The 20670-nt window shown below is 49.5% G+C and overlaps 1 protein-coding gene across 2 annotated transcripts in view; it reads right to left on the reverse strand.

Moving 5' to 3' along the window:
- Positions 1-676: 676 nt before the first annotated feature.
- Positions 677-20670, reverse strand: part of Rab11fip3 (RAB11 family interacting protein 3) — an 82650-nt gene continuing 62656 nt past the window's right edge. For both annotated transcript variants that reach the window (XM_051168429.1, XM_051168428.1), the window contains 9 exons: positions 19127-19162; positions 15243-15336; positions 8702-8805; positions 5345-5485; positions 3449-3530; positions 2622-2759; positions 2255-2410; positions 1970-2110; positions 677-1871 (listed from right to left, as the gene is read on the reverse strand). In XM_051168429.1, the coding sequence (XP_051024386.1) occupies positions 1758-1871; positions 1970-2110; positions 2255-2410; positions 2622-2759; positions 3449-3530; positions 5345-5485; positions 8702-8805; positions 15243-15336; positions 19127-19162 (1006 nt within the window). In that variant the 3' untranslated portion in view covers positions 677-1757. The remainder of the gene's footprint in view (positions 1872-1969; positions 2111-2254; positions 2411-2621; positions 2760-3448; positions 3531-5344; positions 5486-8701; positions 8806-15242; positions 15337-19126; positions 19163-20670) is intronic.

The following is a 20670-nucleotide window of genomic DNA, read 5'->3' on the forward strand; positions in this document are numbered from 1 at the left end:
CAGTAACAGCTTTAATCTGTGGTGGCTGACACATGGGACAAGATCCTCCTCCCCTCCCATCTTTCCGTGCCCCGGAGGAAGAGCTACTTCTCAGGGAGCTGAAGCAGATGGCGTGAGCAAGTTGGTGATGAGTGTGTTTCCCAGTGTCTTGTGGAGACCTGTGTTTACAGTGAGCACTGCAGGGCAGACAGCAGAGGCAGGCCACAAGCCTTATCCGGGGCTTGGACCTGGGCACAGAAAGGCAGGGCTCCAGTATTGATATATTATACATATATATATATATATTTCATATGTATACACAGATAGTTTTCTCTCTGGAAAGTATTAAAAAATTGATCAACCTTCAATCTATAAAAAATACCTACTCTACATGATAGAAAAATCTGTCCTCCAAGTTTACACTGATTTACACACAAGGCTTTCCCCAAAATGTACAATACGAGGCAACATCTTAAACTGTAGTGTAGAAGGTAGGCAAGGGAGAGGGTAGGCAGTGAAGGGATGCAGGGCAGCAGGTGTGGGCACAAGCATACAAACACTCACACGTGTGCGCACACTCATGCATGCACACACACGCGCGCGCGCACACACACGCACACACATTCACACAGCCTATGGTGTGGTCTCAGAGGGTGTACCCAGACTCCAGCTAGTGCTCAGGCTCAGGCCCAGCTGCCTATGGGTGCTGCAGCTCTATGGTAGTGCAGGGGCAGGCAGCAAGCCTTCTTCTGCCTCTGGGTCTGTCAGCGCCTCCTCCACGCACTCACCAGCAAAAATGACTCCTAGGGGACACCCAGTGATTTAAAGTCAAAAGCAGAGAAGGAAACTTTGTTCCAGAGGCCTTGACTATTGTCTGGGGAGTGTAGACTTTTCCCAAGGCAGTAAAGTCAGCCTGAGGAAGGTGTGGGCCCAGGAGCCAGGTTAGGCCACACCTGAGGAGAAGCAGCACCTGCACCTGGGGTCAGAGAGGCCAACAGTGTTCACCAGTCCAGGAAGTGAGTTCCATAGTCAGCATCAGCTAGCAGCCCTAGTCCCCCACAAGAGGGCCAGAGAGGACGAGTTACTATATTGAGGGTCTGGCCAGAGAATGGCTGTGTGGCTTAGAGGCCCTGGGTCCAAAGGTGAATGGAAGCCCGTCTGCTGGGAGGTGGCCTGAGCAGCGCAAGGAGAATGGGTGGCCTGTGGCTCCAGACCAGACCCCACACGTGCCATCTCTGCCTGCCTGTCTGTCTGTCTGTCCAGCACTACCATGTTTATGTCCAACTTTGGGTCCTCAGCTTGCATACCATGTGGGAATGGCCAAGCTTGGGTGGCACCATGTCAACACGAGTGAGAGGCAGCAACTGAGGTGAGGATTCCTTTTTCTCCCTCTCTTCCTAAAGGCTGCATAGCAAGAAGAAGGGTGGACCAGAGAGTCGCCAGGGACCCACCCCAGCCTGAGAGACTAAGCCCACATATCTGCATGCTGCTGAGCAGACGTGGGTGTGGTTGGCTAGGCGGGCTTTTGGTGGGAGGCCCTGGCATCCTGGTGTTCAGGGAACCCAGCCTCTGCACTCCTCGTCTGCTGTGGACTTCGCTCTCGTCCTTCTTAGTGCCCTCTGCAGCCCTTCTTTGTGATCCCGGTCCAGCTGCATGAGGCCTGCACACCCTACGCTTGGTAAGCAGCAGGACCTGCTGGTCTTGGCTCTTTGTGGCAAGACAGGGCCACTCTGGGGTGCTGTGGAGTCTATAATCAGCCCAAACTGGGCTAAGATGTCCTACTTGACCTCTAGGATGGATGGGTTGGTTTCCAGGATGGCCACAATAATCCTGTCAATGTAGTCCTGCAGGCGGAAATTGATCTCCTCCTGCTTCTGGATTGCTTCCATGAGCTGCAGGAAAGCAAAGGGTCAGTGCAGAGAGAGAGGGGGAGGGAGCCGTGCAGGCAGAGTAAACCGACCTGGGGTCATACGAAGGCAGGACAAGTTACCTCATCTCGGGAGACAGAGCTGATCTCGGCAGCCAGTGATTCTGAGAAGGAGGTGGAGAAGAGGCTCTTGGCACCCTGGATGCTGAGGGTGATGATCTGCCCATTCAGCTCGTCATTTTGCTCCTTCAGGTTGCGGTTGTCCTAGGGGACATGGCAGTGTCACACAGAGCTGTATGTTCCTTGCTGGGATAAGGCCCTGCTCAGGAAGGACCCCAGCGTGGTGCCCCTTCTCATGCAACCCTTCCAGGAGCTTCTGTAAGGGTAGGTGTGAGGGCGGAGCCACACCTGCTTGAGCCTGCGGACCTCCTGCTCAAGTTCACTCTCCCGGGCGCGGCTGTTGTACTCCTGCAGGCCCAGGCTGCTGCTGCGGCCCCGGCGCTGCTCCACTTCCAGTCTGAGGAGCTGTAGGTGTTCCAGCTGCGTGCGGAGGTCCTCGATCAGCTGTGAGGTGACCAAAAGGTGAGCTCCCACTAGTTAACCTCACCACCCTCTCCTGAGAAAATCTTGATCTGTGTTCCAAAGAGCCACTCACTGCACACCAGTGGCAGTGCCCAGAGTGGCAGGCAGTGAAAGGGTTTCCTGGTCTCCAGCAGAGAGCAGGCTACATTAGACAATATGGAGACACGGGGAAGGGACAAATGGCCCAGCTCACCTCCTGAGTTGCTTCCTTGTCTCTCTGGAATTGGTGCCGCTCATGGCTCAGCTTGTCCCCCATCTTCCTCTTATTCTCCTGCTCTTCACTGAGCCGGTGTGTCAGCTCTTCGATCTCACTCAGCATCTTCTGCTTTTCCTGTGGAAACAGACCCCGCTGTGCACAGGCAGTGGCACTGCTTTGCCCGTACACGCTGCCTGACTCAACGGCCTGTGCTCTAGACCATCGCTCTCCCAGTCCAGTGACACATGCCGTGGCTCCCACTCTGTCCATGACAGGACTGTCTGCTTTCTTGTCATCAGGCAAAGCTGCCCTGCTTTGTGGCCAAGGGACCTTCATATGGAGACGAGCTCCAGCTCAACATCTGTGGGATGCTCCTGCTTGGTTCCTCCTCTGGATTACAGGAGTCAGACTCTAGGGAGGCTGGAAACACTCTCATTTCAGAGCTTCCCAGAGGGCTCTGTGAAGGTGCCTGGAAGGGTGGCCTCTCAGTGAAAGACTGGAACAGAAGGTGACAACAGTACTGCCTCTGCCTGCTGATAAGCAAGACCATCTTCCAGTCACCTCATACATGTGTTCACAGTGAGGGCTCTGGGCCTGCAGATCCCAGGTGTGGGAGAGCTGAAAAGCTGGGTTGGGGAAAATGTCTGAACAGCAGCTCCTTCGCATTTGAGCACAGCAGGGCCCAGTGTTATCAGCCTGCCCTCCTCTGTTTCGAAGGCCCTGGTCACAGGTCCTGGCTCCATGCTGGTGTGACAAGCAGAGGGTGGAGGACAGCATCTCTTCTAGGCAGGACCTTCCCCACAGGCACCAGGCCCGCAGCTCACCTCCTCCAGGCGCTCAATGTTGGCCTTGAGACAAGGCGTGCAGGACCGCAGCTCGCTGTTCTCCTCATCCAGCTGCTGCAACCTAGGACACGAGAACAGGTTGGGAACTGCTCCCCCAGGGGGCATGGGAGCTGTTTTGTGACCCACCATAATCCCACAGGCCTCACCTTACCCTGTCACGCAGCTTTTTTACTGTCTGTTCTTGTCTTTTGAGATAGTGTACTGTAAAGCCCGGGTTGGCCTCAACCTTCCTGTGTAGACTTGGACAACTCTGAATTCCTGATCAGCCAGCTTCTATCTCCTGAATGCTGGGATTGCAGGTGTATGCCACCTTGCACTGGCCATGGTGTTTTTTTGTTTGTTTTTTTTTTTTTTTTGAGACAGGGTTTCTCTGTGTAGCCTTGGCTGTCCTGGACTCACTTTGTAGATCAGGCTGGCCTTGAACTCACAGTGATCTGCCTGCCTCTGCCTCCCGATTAAAGGCGTGAGCCACCAAAACCGGTTCCATGATGGCATTTAAAGGTGCTCTGGGTTTAGGAATGTTAGTTTTACGGAAAAGCTGTAGACAGTATAGCGTCTCTGTCTTGGTTTCCCTACTCATCACTGTGGCGCATCACAGCCTGTACCCAGCTGGATTACACTGTTTTTTTTTTTTTTTTTTGGTTTTTCGAGACAAGGTTTCTCTGTGTTAGCATTGGCTGTCCTGGACTCACTTTGTAGACCAGGCTGGCCTCGAACTCACAGCGATCCGCCTGCCTCTGCCTCCTGAGTGCTGGGATTAAAGGCGTGCACCACCACTGCCCGGCTGGATTACACTGTTAATCAACACACATTCCACCAAACCCCAGGGCTTCCCAGCATTATCCCGTGTCTTTTATATCCCTTGGTCTGTGCGTCTCCCAGACTGTCATACTCTGGTAGTCTTTGACATATATTCTCCAAAATGTGCCTCCAACTGGTTTTTGGTGGTTAGACTTGGTGGGGGCGGAAATATGTTCAGGGAAAATTGTACCACAGTGAGGTCCTTGTCACATTCACCTGATGCCCACTGCCATCATGGGTCACTTGGATAAGGTGTGTGTGCTAGCTATATCCCTACCTGTCTCTTAGTTTATATCCTAAGACAGGGACTCCACATAAGCTCCTGGAGGGGTGTTTGCAGACATCTTTGGTATTCCTCTGGGAGCAATACTGTCCTCTATGCACAGGCTGACTGTATGGCTGGGAACTCCTGCCCATGTTGTTTGCACCCTGGCTATCCTCCCATGGGAATGTTACCATTGCCACTCACAGCTCTGGTCACTGAAGCTCTTTCAGTTGGCCCCAGTGTCCCTTCAGCACAGCTCCATCAGGTGTGAGTGTGTACGAATAGTTACACAATCAGTTGCTCCTGGAGTGTGACTGTTAATGTATCAAGCACCCATGGCATCAGTTCCAAGCAAAGTGATTCTGCCAAATTCTCTTAAAATAAAAGTTGATATTTTGGGGGATATGGGGGGGGACGAGGTCTCTGTATTTACCAGGCTAGTCTATGTTCAACTGAACCTGCATTTAATGCCCAAAATCCACATGGCAGCAGGAGAGAACCAGTTCCTGCAGGTTGACTTCCACACATGAACATGCATGCACGAACACAAATTAATGTAATTAAATTTTTTTTTTTTTTAATTTCTGAGACAGGGTTTCTCTGTGTAGACCAGACTGTCCTTGAACTTGCTCTATAGATCAGGCTGGCCTTGAACTCACAGAGCCTGCCTGTCTCTGCCTCCTGAGTGCTGGGATTAAAGGTGTGCGCCGGCTGCTGAGTATCCCTTTTTCTGTTATTAAGCTTTTCCCTAGATGCTATACCTCCCAGGTAGACAGGCTCTCTCCAGCCTGCAGCAGAGCTTTGCTCACCTGGCCTGCAGGTTCTCGATCTCAATGCTCTTCTCACGCTCCATCTTGCACAGGAGCTCCTTCTGCTTCCTGGTTTCCTCCAGGACCCTCTCCTGCGCTCTGAGCTCCTGCTCCTTAAGTTGTTCTTCCAGGGCGTTGGCTCTGAGGGGGAAGGGGAAGAGATGTACATGTCTGTACGGTATATGAAGTATTGTTCTGAGGCATTGTACACTGACCAGGGAGCAGCTGTCCCAGGATGACCATTACAAACTTAAAACATGTATGACCAGTGTCGGGGTCTGAGGGCCACAGCACTCTGCAGGAAGCAAATGACAGGAAGTCCATACTGCTGAGGCAAGTGCAGACTTCACAGGCAGCACAGTTAGACTGTGGTGAGGCTTGCACATCATACCCTCGAGGGGCTCCGCCAGGTCCTCGGTATGTGTGGTTCCTAAAGGCTGTGATGGAGTTGCACCTTGTCCCCTCCAGGGTCATTTAGAGAAGAACCTTGTTTAGGCTTGAGGCTCTGGCCCCTTGCCTGGCTTCCTGCAGAAGGCAAGGAGAGTCAGACACAGTCCCTGGGAAAAGTCCTGCCAGCCCTGCCTACAGCTGTGAAAAAGCTGTAACCCCTGCGTGAGTGCCTCAGCACCAGACAGCACAGGGGTGATGAAGAACAACATCATACAGATGCCCACAGTTTGGAAAGTCTGGTGCTGTGAGGAAATAAGAGTGGCAGCTATGGGGTTGGAGAGATGGCTCAGCGGTTAAGAGTACTGCCTGCTCTTCCAGAGGTCCTGAGTTCAATTCCCAGCAACCACATGGTGGCTCACAACCATCTATAATGTGATTTGATGCTCTGTTCTGCAGATAAAGCATTCATATACAATAAATACATTAAAAAAAAAAAAAAAAAAAGAGTGGCAGCTAGGGAAAGAATAGATTTTTTAAAAGTCTTATAGTCCCTATCCAGCTTTAGCCAATGGATAGCACATTTTCCATAATTGTGTAGAGAGCAGGGACTGACTCAGACATGAACTCTGGTACCCCCATTTGACCACTTCCCCTGGGTGGTGAGACCTGGTGACACTCAGAGGAAGAGTAAGCAGGCTACCAGGAAGAGAGCTGATAAGCTGTGATCATATGGTGGGGGAGGAGGTCCCCTCCTGTCACAGACCTAGGGGAGGGGAGTAAGATGAAAAAGGGAGGGAGGGGAGAACGGGAAGATACAAGTGAGGGGATAACAATTGCGATGTAATCTGAATAAATTACTTTTAAAAAGTCTTAAAGTCAGGTGAGGTGGCACACACCTTTAATCCCAGCACTCGGGAGGCAGAGGCAGGAAGATCTCTGTAAGTTTGAGGCCAGCCTAGTCTATAGAGCAAGTTCCAAGACAGCCAAGGCTACACAGAGAAAGTCTGTCTCAAAAAAGCGAAACCAAAAAAGCTCTGAGAAATTTACGTTAGGAGGGTGAGGCTCAGAAGTAGAGTGCCTGCGCAGCATATACGAGACTCTGAGTGACTCCAAAGAGGGACAGAGATGGGATGAAAGGAAGAAGTGAAAACTGAATAAGAAAATTAAATTAGAAAGTTTCAAATTCAAAGCTGAAGATATTACATAAGGGGAAAAAAGGACAAAAAGATAATATTAGATATTATGAAAATGAAGAAAATTAAAGTTCTAGAATATCTACTATGACCAAAGGACGTTAAGGCTGATAAAGGACAAGGCGATAGCGAGAGCTTTAGAACACCTCTGAAGGGCGGCAGCATAGCCTGGCAGGTAAAGTTGCTTGCCACCAAGCCTGACTACCTGAGCTTGAGTCCCAGAAACCACAGGGTGGAAAGAAAACCAACTGCCTCAATTTCTTCAGATTCTCATGTGTGGTGCATGCACATGCACATCTATTTCTCAGAGTTAAAGACCAAAAATCAAGTGCCCAGCACAGAAACCTGTGAGAGCCTCATGGAGACATCCAGGGTGAAGAACAGCACCACGGGCGCGTGCTAGTGAAGGTCAGCCACACTACAACACATCTGTAAGGCTCCCGACCCGCGTGCCTCCACCTCCTGTGTGCTGGAATTGCAGACACACAAACTCAGCCTTGGTTCCTTTTCATTTCTTTTTGAAAGATTATTTCTATTTAGTTTATGTGCGCGGGTGATCTGCTTGTGTGTATGTAAGTGTGCCCATGTGAGGACACCATGCAACTTGTCTTCCTGCTCAGTTTACCTTTGGGCTAAGCTACATAAAAGGGCTGAGGTCCATAGAGGCCATCTATGGTGCTGCACAGTACCTCCCTTACCTGGTTCTCCAGGACAAGGCTCTGCCCTCAGCCCCATAAACCCTACCCGGTGTCCTCTGAGGCCCTGGCCAACCATGTAAGCTGCACTGATTCCATTTCCTCATCTGTAAAGTGGAGAAAGTATCTGGCTTTGAGAGTTACACAAGGATGAAAGAGGACAGCAAGAGCCTCGGGAGACTCAGCCCAGGACCCCTGCCAGTGTGGGAATGCCAGGTTCCCCTAGGCCAGGTGCTCAGTATGTCATCAGAGGCTCCCAGACCATAAGCTAGCTGCAGATGAACCCTGGGTCAGCTCCATCAAGAGTACCAAGTGCTCCAGAAAATCGAGCTACACAGGCTCTGGGCACAGTGAGTTGCTCTCACTCTGTGGGTCTGTTTTGAACTCAGGGCTCATGTAGCACATGCTCCACTAACTGAGGCACTTTCTCCACATAAATTTATCGTTTTGGGGGAAAGATTTATTTTATGCAGGGTGTTTTGCCTGCGTGTATGTCTGTGTACAACGTGTGTGCAGTGTCAGAAGAGGTCAGAAGAGTGTCAGATCCTCTGGAACTGGATGTATAGACAGGTGTGAGCTACTAGGGAATCAGGAACCAAACCCAGATCCTCTGGAAGAGCAGCCAATGCTCTGAACTGCTGAGCCATCTCTCCATCGCCGTGTTTTAAAATTTGAAACACATGCATGTGGAAGAGAGAGGAGAACTTTGGATGCTATCCTCAGGGACGCTGTCCAATTTCGTTGAGGCTGTGCGCCTGCACCACCATGCCTTGCTCACCATTTTCAGGTGTACCTCCCTAACTGCTCCTGGTGGATAGAACTATCTTGCGTGCATATAGGCATGCTCTTCTAGGGCCCTATCGTCTCGTCTGTGCTGTTGTGGCAGATCTCTGCAGAGCCTCAGCTCAAGCCGCCACGGTCTCCTGGCCATGCCTGGCATCACCCAGCGTGTGAGTGGATGGGTACTACCAAGTGCAAACTGGCTCCCTGGAGGATCCTGCTCGGTGAGGCAGAAATGAACAGGGTGCGAGTGGTGCTGTGGTGGCTCTGGGCAGTGCCAGGCCACAGGCCACACTCACCTGTGCACCAGCTGGAGGTTCTCTTGCCGCAGTCTGCCGTGCTGCTCCCCAGCAGCCGCACTGTCCTTTTCTAGCTCCGACACCCGTCTCTCCAGGAAGATGACCTAGGCAAAAAGATGAGTCCCTGAGGACCGAGGAGGAAGAGGCAGCAGCTGTGCTCCCAAGGGAACACCTGGGAGGCAACATGGGGATTTCCATAAATCCACAGCAGTGTAGCTCCCACAGGGTCACAGTCAACTCAACAGAACAAGGGCAGATGTCAACGGTAAATCTGTGCTCTAGTTGGTACCAAGAGTACCTTCTGACTTGTGCATGGGACCATGAGGCTCACCCACACACGCTTCACATGTGAGACTCAACTGCCAGACAAAGCTCATGGAGGAGGCCCAGATGCCTGGAAACAGTAGGGACAGAAAGGGACATCCCTGTCTGTCCCTCCTTCAAGGGGGGGGAGCAGACTCTAAGGAGAAGTGGAGACAAGCAGAGGAAGGAATCAGCCCGAGAGCCCAGGGGAAGACCGTGGGATGCTGTGGAGAAAGGATACAGTGAGCGCTGAAGCAGGGTAGACAGGAGGCCTGGCAGGTGTTAAAGCAAGGGCATTAGTTGGTAAGAGATGGGACCCTGTAGGCTGGAAATAGTGGGAGGATCCTATTGAAGCTGAGAACTTTGCACCCTCCAATTCTCAAGGGGTTTCTCACCTGAGGAAGTAGTCTCCCCACCCTCAGCAGATGTACCCCAACACCCTGAAATATTGCCTCTTGTGCCTTTGGCTGAGGACATTAATCCTTCATTAACTGCTAAACCAGCAGGGAATTTCTCTGGAGGAGACGCCAGGCAATACAACATTGATGCCCCTCAGGGCTGACCAGGAGTTGCCTCTAGACCTATAAGCAGACTTAAAGCTAAGAGGCTCCTAGAGCGGAGACAGACTGTGTAGCTCATGAGGAGGCACACACCACATACTGAAGAGCTTAATGCGTTTGCTAATTCATTCAAGCAGAAAGTCTGGAGACTATGAGTGGGGATGGATTTGAAGGGTATGGGATAATGGCAGGAGGAAAATTAAACTGTATCAGGCTGAGTTTATTGATAGGGGCCCACAGAGTGGAGAGTCTAGGTTTAATAAGGAAGCTCTCAAAGTTAAAAAAAAAAAAAAAGTGTCAAAAGCCAGGTGGTAGTGGTGGTGAAAACCTTTAATCCCAGCACCCAGGAGGCAGAGGTGGATGGATATCTGAGTTTGAGGCCAGCCTGGTCTACAGAGTGAGTTCCAGGACACCATAGCTACACAGAGAAACCCTGTCTTGAAAAATAGATAAACACAGCCAGGCGTGGTAGCACACCCCTTTAATCCCACCACTCGGGAGGCAGAGGCAGGCGGATCGCTGTGAGTTCGAGGCCAGCCTGGTCTACAAAGCGAGTCCAGGACAGCCAAGGCTACACAGAGAGAACCTGTACGAAAAAACAAAAACAAAAGCAAAAAAAGAAAGAAAAATAGACAAACAACCCCCTCCCCCAAAAAAGTATCAAAAGTTTGAATGGTGGCTGCAGCATCTGTCAAGATGCCCTACTGAGAAGGCGCTGGAGATGCCTGCTACTCTTGTCTTAGTGTGATGAGGGGATGTTAGGCTCAAGGAAACCGCAATGCTACAGCAGGTAAGCTGTGTAAGACTTACTCCTCCACAATGGGAAGGCCCAGGAGACAGGCCCTTCCCTTATAGTGTAAGACAAAAAAATGGTGAGAGGGGCACCAGCACATCTGAAGAGCTTTGCTGTCATCCTTTTCCTTGTGCCAGACCTTAGGTTGGAAGGGTGGGTTTAACTGAGTCCAGAAGTATCTGGGGCAGGTGGCAGCGCTGAATTGCCAAGGTAAGGCGCTCTACTTACTGTAATGGGCAGCACAGGCAAAGTGAGTCTGATGGCGCCAGGACTCTATGGACCTTTGAACTGGCTAATCAATCATGCTATCTCCAGGCATGAACAGGTAAGAGGCCTGCTGGACCTTTGAACTGGCTAATCAATCATGCTGTCTCCAGGCATGAACAGATAAGAGGCCTGCTGCACTTCTGTTTGCTCTGTATGAGCACACAAACTCTAAAACAAGTGAAAGGCTACATAGGCTCATGGCAGAATAGAATTTAGCCCTGTGATCCAATTTCCAGACTTGAGCCAGTTTGCAGACCCAGAACCCCTTGAAAGAAGGGTCAGCCAGGTTCCTCTGAGGAAGGACCTTGATAAAATACCTAAGAGTTTTATTGTTAGCCTTTCCCCAGTTCTTCCCCAGAGGGACCTGCAGTCTTTTACAGTGGTAACTGTACAGTGTGGGGAAAGGAAACAGTCAGATTTTCTGGGGTCTATTGGAGACTGGTTCTGAATTGACACGGATTCCAGGAAACCCCAGAAACACTGTGGCCCTCCAGTTAGAGAAGGGGCTTGTGGACGGCAGGTGATTAATGGAGTTTTTACTGAAGTCTGACCCACAGTAGGGCCAGGGGTGGGTGGACGGGTGGATGGAGGTTGTCCCTGAACTTATCCTGTAGATATTATAATTGGGACAGATATATTTAGAAGTAGGATTCTGATGTTAGTCACCAGACCTGTGAAGTGACAGTTATTATAGTTGGAGAGGCAAAATGGAAGCCTTTAGAACTGCTTCTGTGGGGCTGGAGAGATAGCTCAGAGGTTAAGAGCACGGACTACTCTTCCAGAGGTCCTGAGTTCAATTCCCAGAAACCACATCCTGGCTCACAACCATCTGTAATGAATCTGGTGCCCTCTTCTGGCCGGGAGGTGTACATGCAGGCAGGACATTGTATACATACATAATTAATAAATAGAGTTGCTTTTGCTAGGGAAAACAGTGAGTATGTGGGTCACATGATTCAGCAGCACCTGGTGCCCTTAGCCCAACAGGCTAAGAAAGGAAGAACAGTGTTAGAAGGCATGATTGACCCAGATTACCAAGGGAAACTGATTGCTTCTCCACAACGGAGGTCAGAAAGATTAGGCGTGGTTGCAGGAGATCTTCAGGGCATCTCTGTGCTACTGTGTCCTAAAGTCTATGGGAAACTACAACAGCTAGTCCAGACAGGGTGACAATAAGAACAGACCCTTTGGGAGTGACAGTATGGGTCACTCCTCCAGGAAAAGAGCCAAGACCTGCTGAGGTGCTTGCCAGAGGAGGAGGACATACTGGATGGGCAGTAAGGAAGGTACTTATAAATACCTGCTAAGGCCGCGTGACCAGCTGCAAGACAAGGATTATAATTGACACGAGTCTTTCTGTCCTATTTTATTAAGAATGTTTGTACCAATGTTTGTGTTTTCTTTCTTCAATTTCTTTGAAATTGTTCTTTGAAAAGTAACATCAATTAAGAGAATATCAATGGTTATCATATTTGAATTTGAGATACTAAAAGAATATTCCTGGGGGCTGGAGAGATGGCTCAGAGGTTAAGAGCACTGCCTGCTCTTCCAGAGGTCCTGAGTTCAATTCCCAGCAACCACATGGTGGCTCACAACCATCTGTAATGAGATATGGTGCCCTCTACTGGCCTGCAGGCATACATGTAGGCAGAATGCTGTATACATATAAATAAATCTTAAAAAAAAAAAAAAAGAATATTCCTGAAAAGACAATGCAACCTATTAGGGGTTGTATGTAAGATAGTTACATCATGTTGGACAAAATTATGAATGGCTATTATTTTCATGTGGCAATTAATTATGACATAAGGAGATATGATTGTCAGGTGACAAGGGGTAAAATTATGATTGCTGTTCTTGGTTGTCAAGTTGACTACATCTGGGATTAAATAAAGTCCAGGGTACACCTGTGAGGGATTTTTGCTCTCCTGAAACAGGGTTTCCATGTGCAGCCTTGGCTATCCTGGAAGATTAATTCTGTAGACAGGCTGGCCTTGAACTCAGAGATCTACTTGCCTCTGCCTCCTAAGTGCTAGGGAGGAATTTTTTATTTTCTTCCTTCCTTCTTTTGTTCCTTCCTTCCTTCCTTCTTTTCTTTCTTTGTTTTTTGAGTAAGGGTTTCTCTGTGTACCCTTGGCTATCCTAGACCTTGTAGACCAGGCTAGCCTCACACTCACAGAGATCCACCTGCCTCTGCCTCCTGAGTGCTGGGATTAAAGCCACACCAGGTTTAGGAATTTTTTCTTAATTAAATAATTTGAGGTGGGAAGGCCCACCTCTCATCTAGGCAACACCTTCGGCTGGCCGCCCACATGAAGGACGTGGAAGAAGGAAGCTTGCTCTTTGCCTGCTCTCCTTCTCACTGGCAAGTCCATTCCTTCACTGGCATCAGAGCATACTTTTCAGGATTCTGATATATACTAAAGACCAGCTGAGACATCCAGCTCTGTGCAGTTAACAACTACTGGATTCTTGGACTCTCCATTGGTAAACAGCCATTGTCAGACTAGTTGGACCACTACCTGTAAACTATTCTAATAAATCTCTCTCTCTCTCACACACACACACACACACACACACACTTCTTTTCCCCTATACACACACTTATTTTCCCCTATAAACCTCCCCCCCCCCCCCACACACACACACATTCTTTTCCCCTATAAAACCCTGACTAGTACAGCTGGGAGCTGGTCCTCAGTTGATGAAACAGTTTGGGAAGGATTAGGAAGTATGCTCTTTTTGAAGGCGGTGTGTAACTGGGGTCAGACTTTGAAGCTTCAGAACCCCTCATCATTTCCAATGCTCTCTCTGCTTCATGGCTGTGTCTTAGTGTTGCAGAGAATATCTTGTGTATTGTATGAAGGCAACACCTGTCAATGAAACAAAACAACCTGTGGCTTATAAGAGGGTAGAATATAAGGTGGGACATCCAGCAGGCAGAAAGGGAAGAGGACAGCGCATGCATGGGAGACTCAACTGGGGAAGATGTGAGGAGGACAAATGAATGGTACCCGGATACAGGTAACCAGCCACGTGGCAGAATGCAGATTAGTATAAATGGGTTATTTTAAGTTATGAGCTAGTCAGAGAAGAGCCTAACTATATGGTCTAGGCGTTTGTAAATATATTTTGAGTCTCATGAATCATTATTATGGGAGCTTGGGACCAGGAGGAAAAACATGCATCCTACTACACAATGTGAGCTCCAGTGCCATGCCATGCTTGCCTGCCTACTGCCGTGTCCCAGGCCATGATGGTGATAAACTGTAAACCCCAAATAAATTGTTTTTTTCTTCTATAAGTTGCCTTAGTCATGGTGTCTTATCACAATAAGTGTGTGTGTGTGTCGGAGGCCATTGCAAGAAGCTGTGAAAGTGAAGCCTGGGTTTTGTTCAAGACTCCAAGATAGTGGAGATGCCAGAGCCATGAAAGAGCTGCCAGGTAGAGCTGCACACAAGGAGTGGAATCAGCCGAGGAGAGGGAGTATGTTGCAGTCAGCAAAGCTAGAGGGTGGAGCCATCGAAGCCCTTTGACACTGGACATGGAGCCAGAAGATTTGGAGTTTGCCCTGCTAGGTTTTGGTCTTGCCTTGGTTCAGAATTTGCCCTCTGTGCCCTTTTCCCTCTTGCCTGCCCTCTGGAGTGGAACGTACATTACATGCTGGAAGTATGTAATTTCCTTTTTGAGTTTACTGATAGTTATAATAGAGAGACTTTGGACTTTTAAATTATGCTGAGACTATGATGGATGATCGGGTGCTTGAAGATGAGTAAATGCATTTGCATTATGCTATGGCCGCAAAGCTATGGGGCCACAGAGTGAAATGTGGTGGCTGGGATGAGAATGGCTTGTTTATCTGAATACTTGGTCCAGAGCCGAAGGAACTGTTTGGGAAGGAACAGGAGGTGTGGTCTTGTTGGAGGAGGTGTGTCACGAGAGGCAGGCTTTGCGTTTTCAAAAGCTAACCATTCCTAGTTAGCTCACTCTGCCTCACGATTATTTCTCAAGATGTGAGCTCTCAGTTGCTGCTCCAGTGTCACGCCAGCCTGCCTGCTGCCATGCTCCCAGATGTGATGGTCATGGACTCTGGCGTCTGAAACTACACTCCCCAAGTAAATGCTGTCTCTGGCATCTCTCAATGACTCACATGAAGGAACCTGGCACAATCTAGCACAATAGCTAATGGTAGTCTGGTGAGATGGTTCACTCGTAAGGGACTCACAGAAAAGCAACTCATTTTTGTGTTCCTATGACTGCCACACATGTGTGTGGCATTAATGTAACCACACACATACATGCAGTAAATAAACATAATAAAATATTATGGCTCCTGTTTGGTTCTAGTCCTTGTGCCTTCTTGCTCTGCCCAAATGCTATGAAATGCTCCTCTTTTACGACATAAGCATTTGAGGGGACCAGGGCTAAACAGAGGGTATAATTAGCTAGATGACACCATTGACACTTCCAATGACCAGTCCCAACAACATTCCTCAAGTGCGAAAAGGAGATCAGGTGTTCCCAAGCACCACCCACCTTCAGACAGGCCCTCAGCCCCTAGAGCACTCTGGTGACCCTGCCTACTGCCTCTTCCCAGCCCTCAGCATGCAGCGCCTACCTTGTCAGCAATGTCCTCTTCTGGGCACTCCACAGGCTCTGGGGGAGGCTCCTCTAGGGCCTCCATGGTCAGAGTCCCTGACTGGTGCAGATACCTGCAGAAAAGAACCAAAAGCAGAGGGAAGAATGGGAAAAAACAAATGACAAGCTCTTCAAACAAGAGTCTGTCCAAGTCCCTCTGAAAGGCAGGCATCAGCACCGTGGAGCACAGGCCCTCCCATCTCCTGGGGGCAGTGCTCTCCTGACCAAAGCATCAAGCCAGTCGCCTTTACCAGGAGGCTGGGAACAAGCAGATTGCGCTTGGTAGCCTGAGTCCTCCCGGCACTCTTTGGAACCTGACAGCACAACATTCCTCCCTGCCAGCTGAGGGGACCAACAGGGTACTTTGGACCAGGGTGCAATAAAACACATCATCCCTCAGCATGATATGAAATATCAAATTCACCAGAGGACCATCAAACATTAATTCAGGATCTTGACTCCTGAACAGTGTACCTACACATGTGAGAGTTGTTTTTTTTTTGTAAAGATGAGGTCTTTCTTGCTTTTTAACACAGACTGGCCTCAAACTCACAATCTTCCTGCTTTAGCCTCATGACTGCAGTGGCCACTGTGCCCACCTCTATATACATTTTGTTTCTGTTCTGAGACACATCTTGCTGTGTAGACATTGGTTGGCTAGTCTGGAACTCAACACATAGACAAGTCTGGCCTCAAATTCAGAGATCTACCTGCCTCTGCTGGGATTAAAGTATGAACCAACACACTCAGCTTCTGTATATATACTTTTTTGTTGTCCCGCCCCCCAGACAGGGTTTCTCTGTGTATATTTGGCTGTCCTGGAACTCACTCTGTAGACCAGGCTGGCCTTGAACTCATGGAGATCTGCCTGCCTCTGCCTTTCAAGTGCTGGGATTAAAGGCATGAACCACCATGCCTGGCTTCTATATACATTCTTGACGCTTGGTTTCCAGTGTGCTCTCCTTGGTACTGACAGTTAAGGGGCCTGAGGGTGTCGTGAACTCCACAAGTCACTCAGGTCATACTTCTGCAGTACAGCTGTAACACAAAGCTCCCCTTAACAGCAGGTAAGTGCATACAGGCGGAGCTGGTCCAGACACGAGCCCTGCAGTCTCTTGGCAGGAGTTACTCCTCAGCTGTACATGCCTGGGCAGCATTCAGCACATGGACACTTGCTCATGGTTCAGACTAACTTATTTAGCTGTGGTAAATCAAAGTTAGCAGCAACGCACACACCCTTGAGGGCGCTTGTACAGAAGTGGTGGGAAGCCGTGGACTGAGTTTGTCCCATACTCAGGGCCAGGCTCTAAACCTGATGGCCTGACGCTCAGATTTGTGTGACCTGGAGAAGGGCGGTCACGCAGTCTTCTCTTATGAAATGGGGGACAGTCTGCAGGCAAGGAAGGCGCTTCAGTGAGTTTTCTATGACGGTATTTTATAGGAGCTTTGATAAGGATGCGGCAGGCTGAGGTTTCAGCTGTGGCAGCTTCACCTTATCAGGGAATGATGCTATTTCCTTTCTCACTGACTGAGCTTGTACGTTTCCTTCCCCCGCCCCCATGAATATTTTAGAGGGAAGGGAAGCCTGCTCCTTTGCCTTAGGACCATAAATGCCGGCAGCACATTGGGAGAGCTGCTCTAGTCCTCAGATCCTAAGAAGGTGCTGAACAACACTGTGTTCCCTGTCAGTCGCTGCTCTTAAACAGGACCTTGACCTCAATTTGATGCCACACCCAGGACAGAGAACTGCCCACTGTAGACTCTAGGGGCCACGCTGGGCAAGGGCCAAGGCCTGGGCCTATCTCAGGCTAGGGGAACATGCTGTCCCTAAGTACCCAGCATGTGGCCTCTGGCTGAAGCTGCGGCAGTCTGGCAGGGGGAGTGTGGCTTATTTAATCCCCAGCAAGAAGAGCCAGTCTTCCTTCACCAACTCCATTCAAGAACCCCTGGGAGAAGGGATTATGGCCAACAAGAAGAGCATGAGGTTCTGAGACTCCCCCAGACCCACATTTTGCACAAGGAGGTGGAAATAAGTCTCTACTGTGTATCCCACTGGGCCAACTCTGTGCCAGATGCCTCAGGGAGAGGCCCGCTTCCATTTCCATAGATGGAGACAGGGAGGGAATAGCCTCATGTCCCACCGTCACAGCTGAACACCATACACCATGGGCTGGACACTCTGCAATGTGAATTACAGCATAGACATTCTGTGTTTCCTGAGGTTTCTAGAGACAGAATTAAATAAGGGCACAACGCATATAAAATCTGCATGTATGCTTTGACATTCTGCAAGTACACTGCAGGATGCATTTCTCATTCATAAATCATGAATATGGAAGCTGGCTTTTGTTGTAACAAATACATCTGAGCAGAAAAATAACTTCTGAGACTTTCAAAGGGTCAAACTTCACTGCCCAGTCTCTCAGACCTTTACTTTGCCCCTCATAATTAATGAGAAAGAGGACTTGCAACAAGACTCGTGAAATTTGTCATCTTTTTCTTTTTCTTTGTTTTAAATGGTTTTGGGAATTGAGCCTAAGGCCCATACACGTGAGGCCTGCATTCAACCCCTTGAGCTCTATTCCCAGAACTTTTGAAAACTTTTGAGATGGTGTCAGAGTTGAATCTCCTGCCTCAGCCTCCCAAGTAGTTGTGATTACAAGCCTATAGCACTAGAACAATCAAAAATTTAAGAAAACTTCTTAAAAGCTTTCACGGAGAAAAGAGCCATGAAGAAACAGACAGGTTGTTAAACTTAGTGGCAACTTCAGTACCAAAGGCTGTGGCCAATGACTTCAGAAAAATCTGAGGTTTACCTCCAGGTCCCTCCCTTCCTCGGGAGCCCCAGGAAGATATGCAAAACAGAGTGAAAAATAGGAGAAGGAAGGCTGGGGCAAGGGACTGGATGACTCAATCCCTGAAACAAATGCACGGGTGTCAGGATACATGCCCGAGTGGTGAAAGCAGGGTACTCTGTGCAAACAGGAGGGGATGCTCCCCACAGTCCCAGGAGAAGACTGGCGGTGGAGACCACGCAGACTCAGGGGACAGGAGCAGCACGAAACTGATCACTGACTCAGCAACAGCTTGTCTTAGCCTGGCCTGAAGGAGGGTGCAATAGTCTCAGACCCTGAACGCTGTGACTCCAGCAATGACTGCCCAGGAGCCAACTGGTTGGCAGAAGCACAACTCACCTTTTACAGCAGGAAGCTGACAGCAGCCAAACTCCAAAACCAAAAGCTGTAAGACTCTAGCAAGTCCTAGCCACTCGGTGGGCACATGCCTGTAGTCCCAGCACTTAGAAGGCAGAGGCAGACGGATCTCTGAGTTTGAGGCCAGCCTGGGCTACAGAGCATGATCCTGGACAGCCAGAATTACACAGAGAAACTCTGTCTTGAAAAGCAAACCAAACCAAACCAAACAAAACAAAAAAACCCCTCACAAAAACCAAGACTCTGACAAGAGCTATTTCCCATCCTCTCTCCTCTCCATGTAAGCCACTGTGCTGACAAGAGCACAGGCTGGGCAGGCAGCTACCCAGAGCCAGCTCTAAAAAGCTGGCTCCTACAGGAGACACAGGGACACTGCTGCCCATTCCAGCCTTTACAGGGAGTATAAGCTCCGAGAGGACAAGAAGCTGCCATGAGCCCCAGGTCCAGGCCACACCCACAGCCCGAGAAATCCCTTCTACCACCTCTCCCCTCGATTGCTTTCTATCCCAAACTATAAAATTTAACTTGAAAGTTTGGATTAGAAAACAAAACAAAAACCTGAAAGAGAAATTTTCTAAAATGCTTTTCAGAAACGACTGCCAATAAATATATTTCGTACAATTTTCAGCAAAAAGATCGAGGCTCTGCCTACCTTGCCACCTTCCTGCTGGAGAGCCGCTTGGCTGGGCTGTGCAAAAAAACCAAACAAACAGGAAAATAGTGTCAGGGAGCAGACCGAAGGACAGGAGGAAACAGGAAGCTTGGGCTGGGGAGATAGCAGGACCCAGGCATGCAGCCCCTTGCCCCAGGCGAGCCGCATGCACAGGACACCCTCTGTAAGGCAGGGAACAGGCGTGACACCCTTTGTAAAGGTCTTCGCTAAGTGTCCTCATTCTATCCCTAAGACCTCAAAAGAAACCAAGCAGGCTACTTTACCGCGCAGGGCCCAACCGGAACCCGCCAGTTGACTACACCTGGGTCCACATCATTGGCCACTGTCACATTCTCAAATGCTTCTGAAACCATTATCCCAGTTGTCTGGCTATCACACAGAGCCTACCATGGTAGGAGAGCCTGTAATCATTTGTCTTGGGTCCTGAAACTTCACACACCAAATAACTGTAGGGCGGGGATTCAGAAGCCCTTCCTGGCTCCATCCCAGAGCAGTGCCATGCACCACCTACAGCAAGCACAGGCTGAATATGCCTCTTCTGACTCTGAGGCCAATCAGAGCGTTGCTGCCCTTCTGAGCCTGTGGGCCTGAGATAGACACAACTGCTCACACACAAGAGCTGCCTGCAGGCTCTGCGGCCTCCCTCTCCTCTTTCAAGGGCTGCCCAGGCTGTTCTTTTCTCTCTTCTGCTGGGGTGGCTCTGGGAAGTACAATGCTGGGATACATTTTCATTCGTGATGCTACAGTCTGCCAATAGAGGGCACTAGAGAGCGGGTGCTGATAGCACACCACCTACAGAGGTCTCGGCCACACCGTTTCTACAGGGTTGTAGGCTGCTAAAGGGTGGGTAAAGCGATTTGGATCCCTTGGGTGGTGCTTGCTATTCCTGACTCCTCAGAATTCTTGTCACTGCACTGGTAGGCACCCTGTGCTCCTACCCTCACAGCTCAGTCCTTGTATAGCTACTGTTTGGCTCCCTCTGCTGACTGGACCCTTGACTAGCACTGTGCATTTTAGTACAAATCTGCTTTATCTTACAATCATGGACAATTAGAACAGGTTGCTCTGTGTACCTATCACCTCTGGACCAGCAAATCCTGCAACAGTTTACAACTTTGAAAATATACCTCTGGGTAAATCAGACTGCTTGGTTCCTATAGAATGGATTGTTTTTCCAGATACTTCCGGGTGGCTGAAGAACATAGCTACAGGAGGACCATGTGGCTCTTACTGTTGTATGGTGAGTCCATGAAGCTTATCCTGAGGCAATCCAGGCAGGCCAGGAGGCACAATTTGGCTCTCTCACTCGTACTGGGGCACTAGTACCTGACAACTGTGTCCTAACTAACATTAAAGTCTCTCTACACCTAGGCGGAGCCTTTTAGCGTGAGAGGGCCCACTGGTCACAATGAGCCGCATACCAGTCTGACCACTACCCCACAGAGCCTAACTGGTATGATCATCACCATATTAGAGGCAGGTTTTCAGCACTGAAAAAATCTCCAGTGACTGAGACAACATTC

Source organism: Acomys russatus, chromosome 25 (assembly GCF_903995435.1).
Source record: "Acomys russatus chromosome 25, mAcoRus1.1, whole genome shotgun sequence".
NCBI lineage: Eukaryota > Metazoa > Chordata > Mammalia > Rodentia > Muridae > Acomys > Acomys russatus.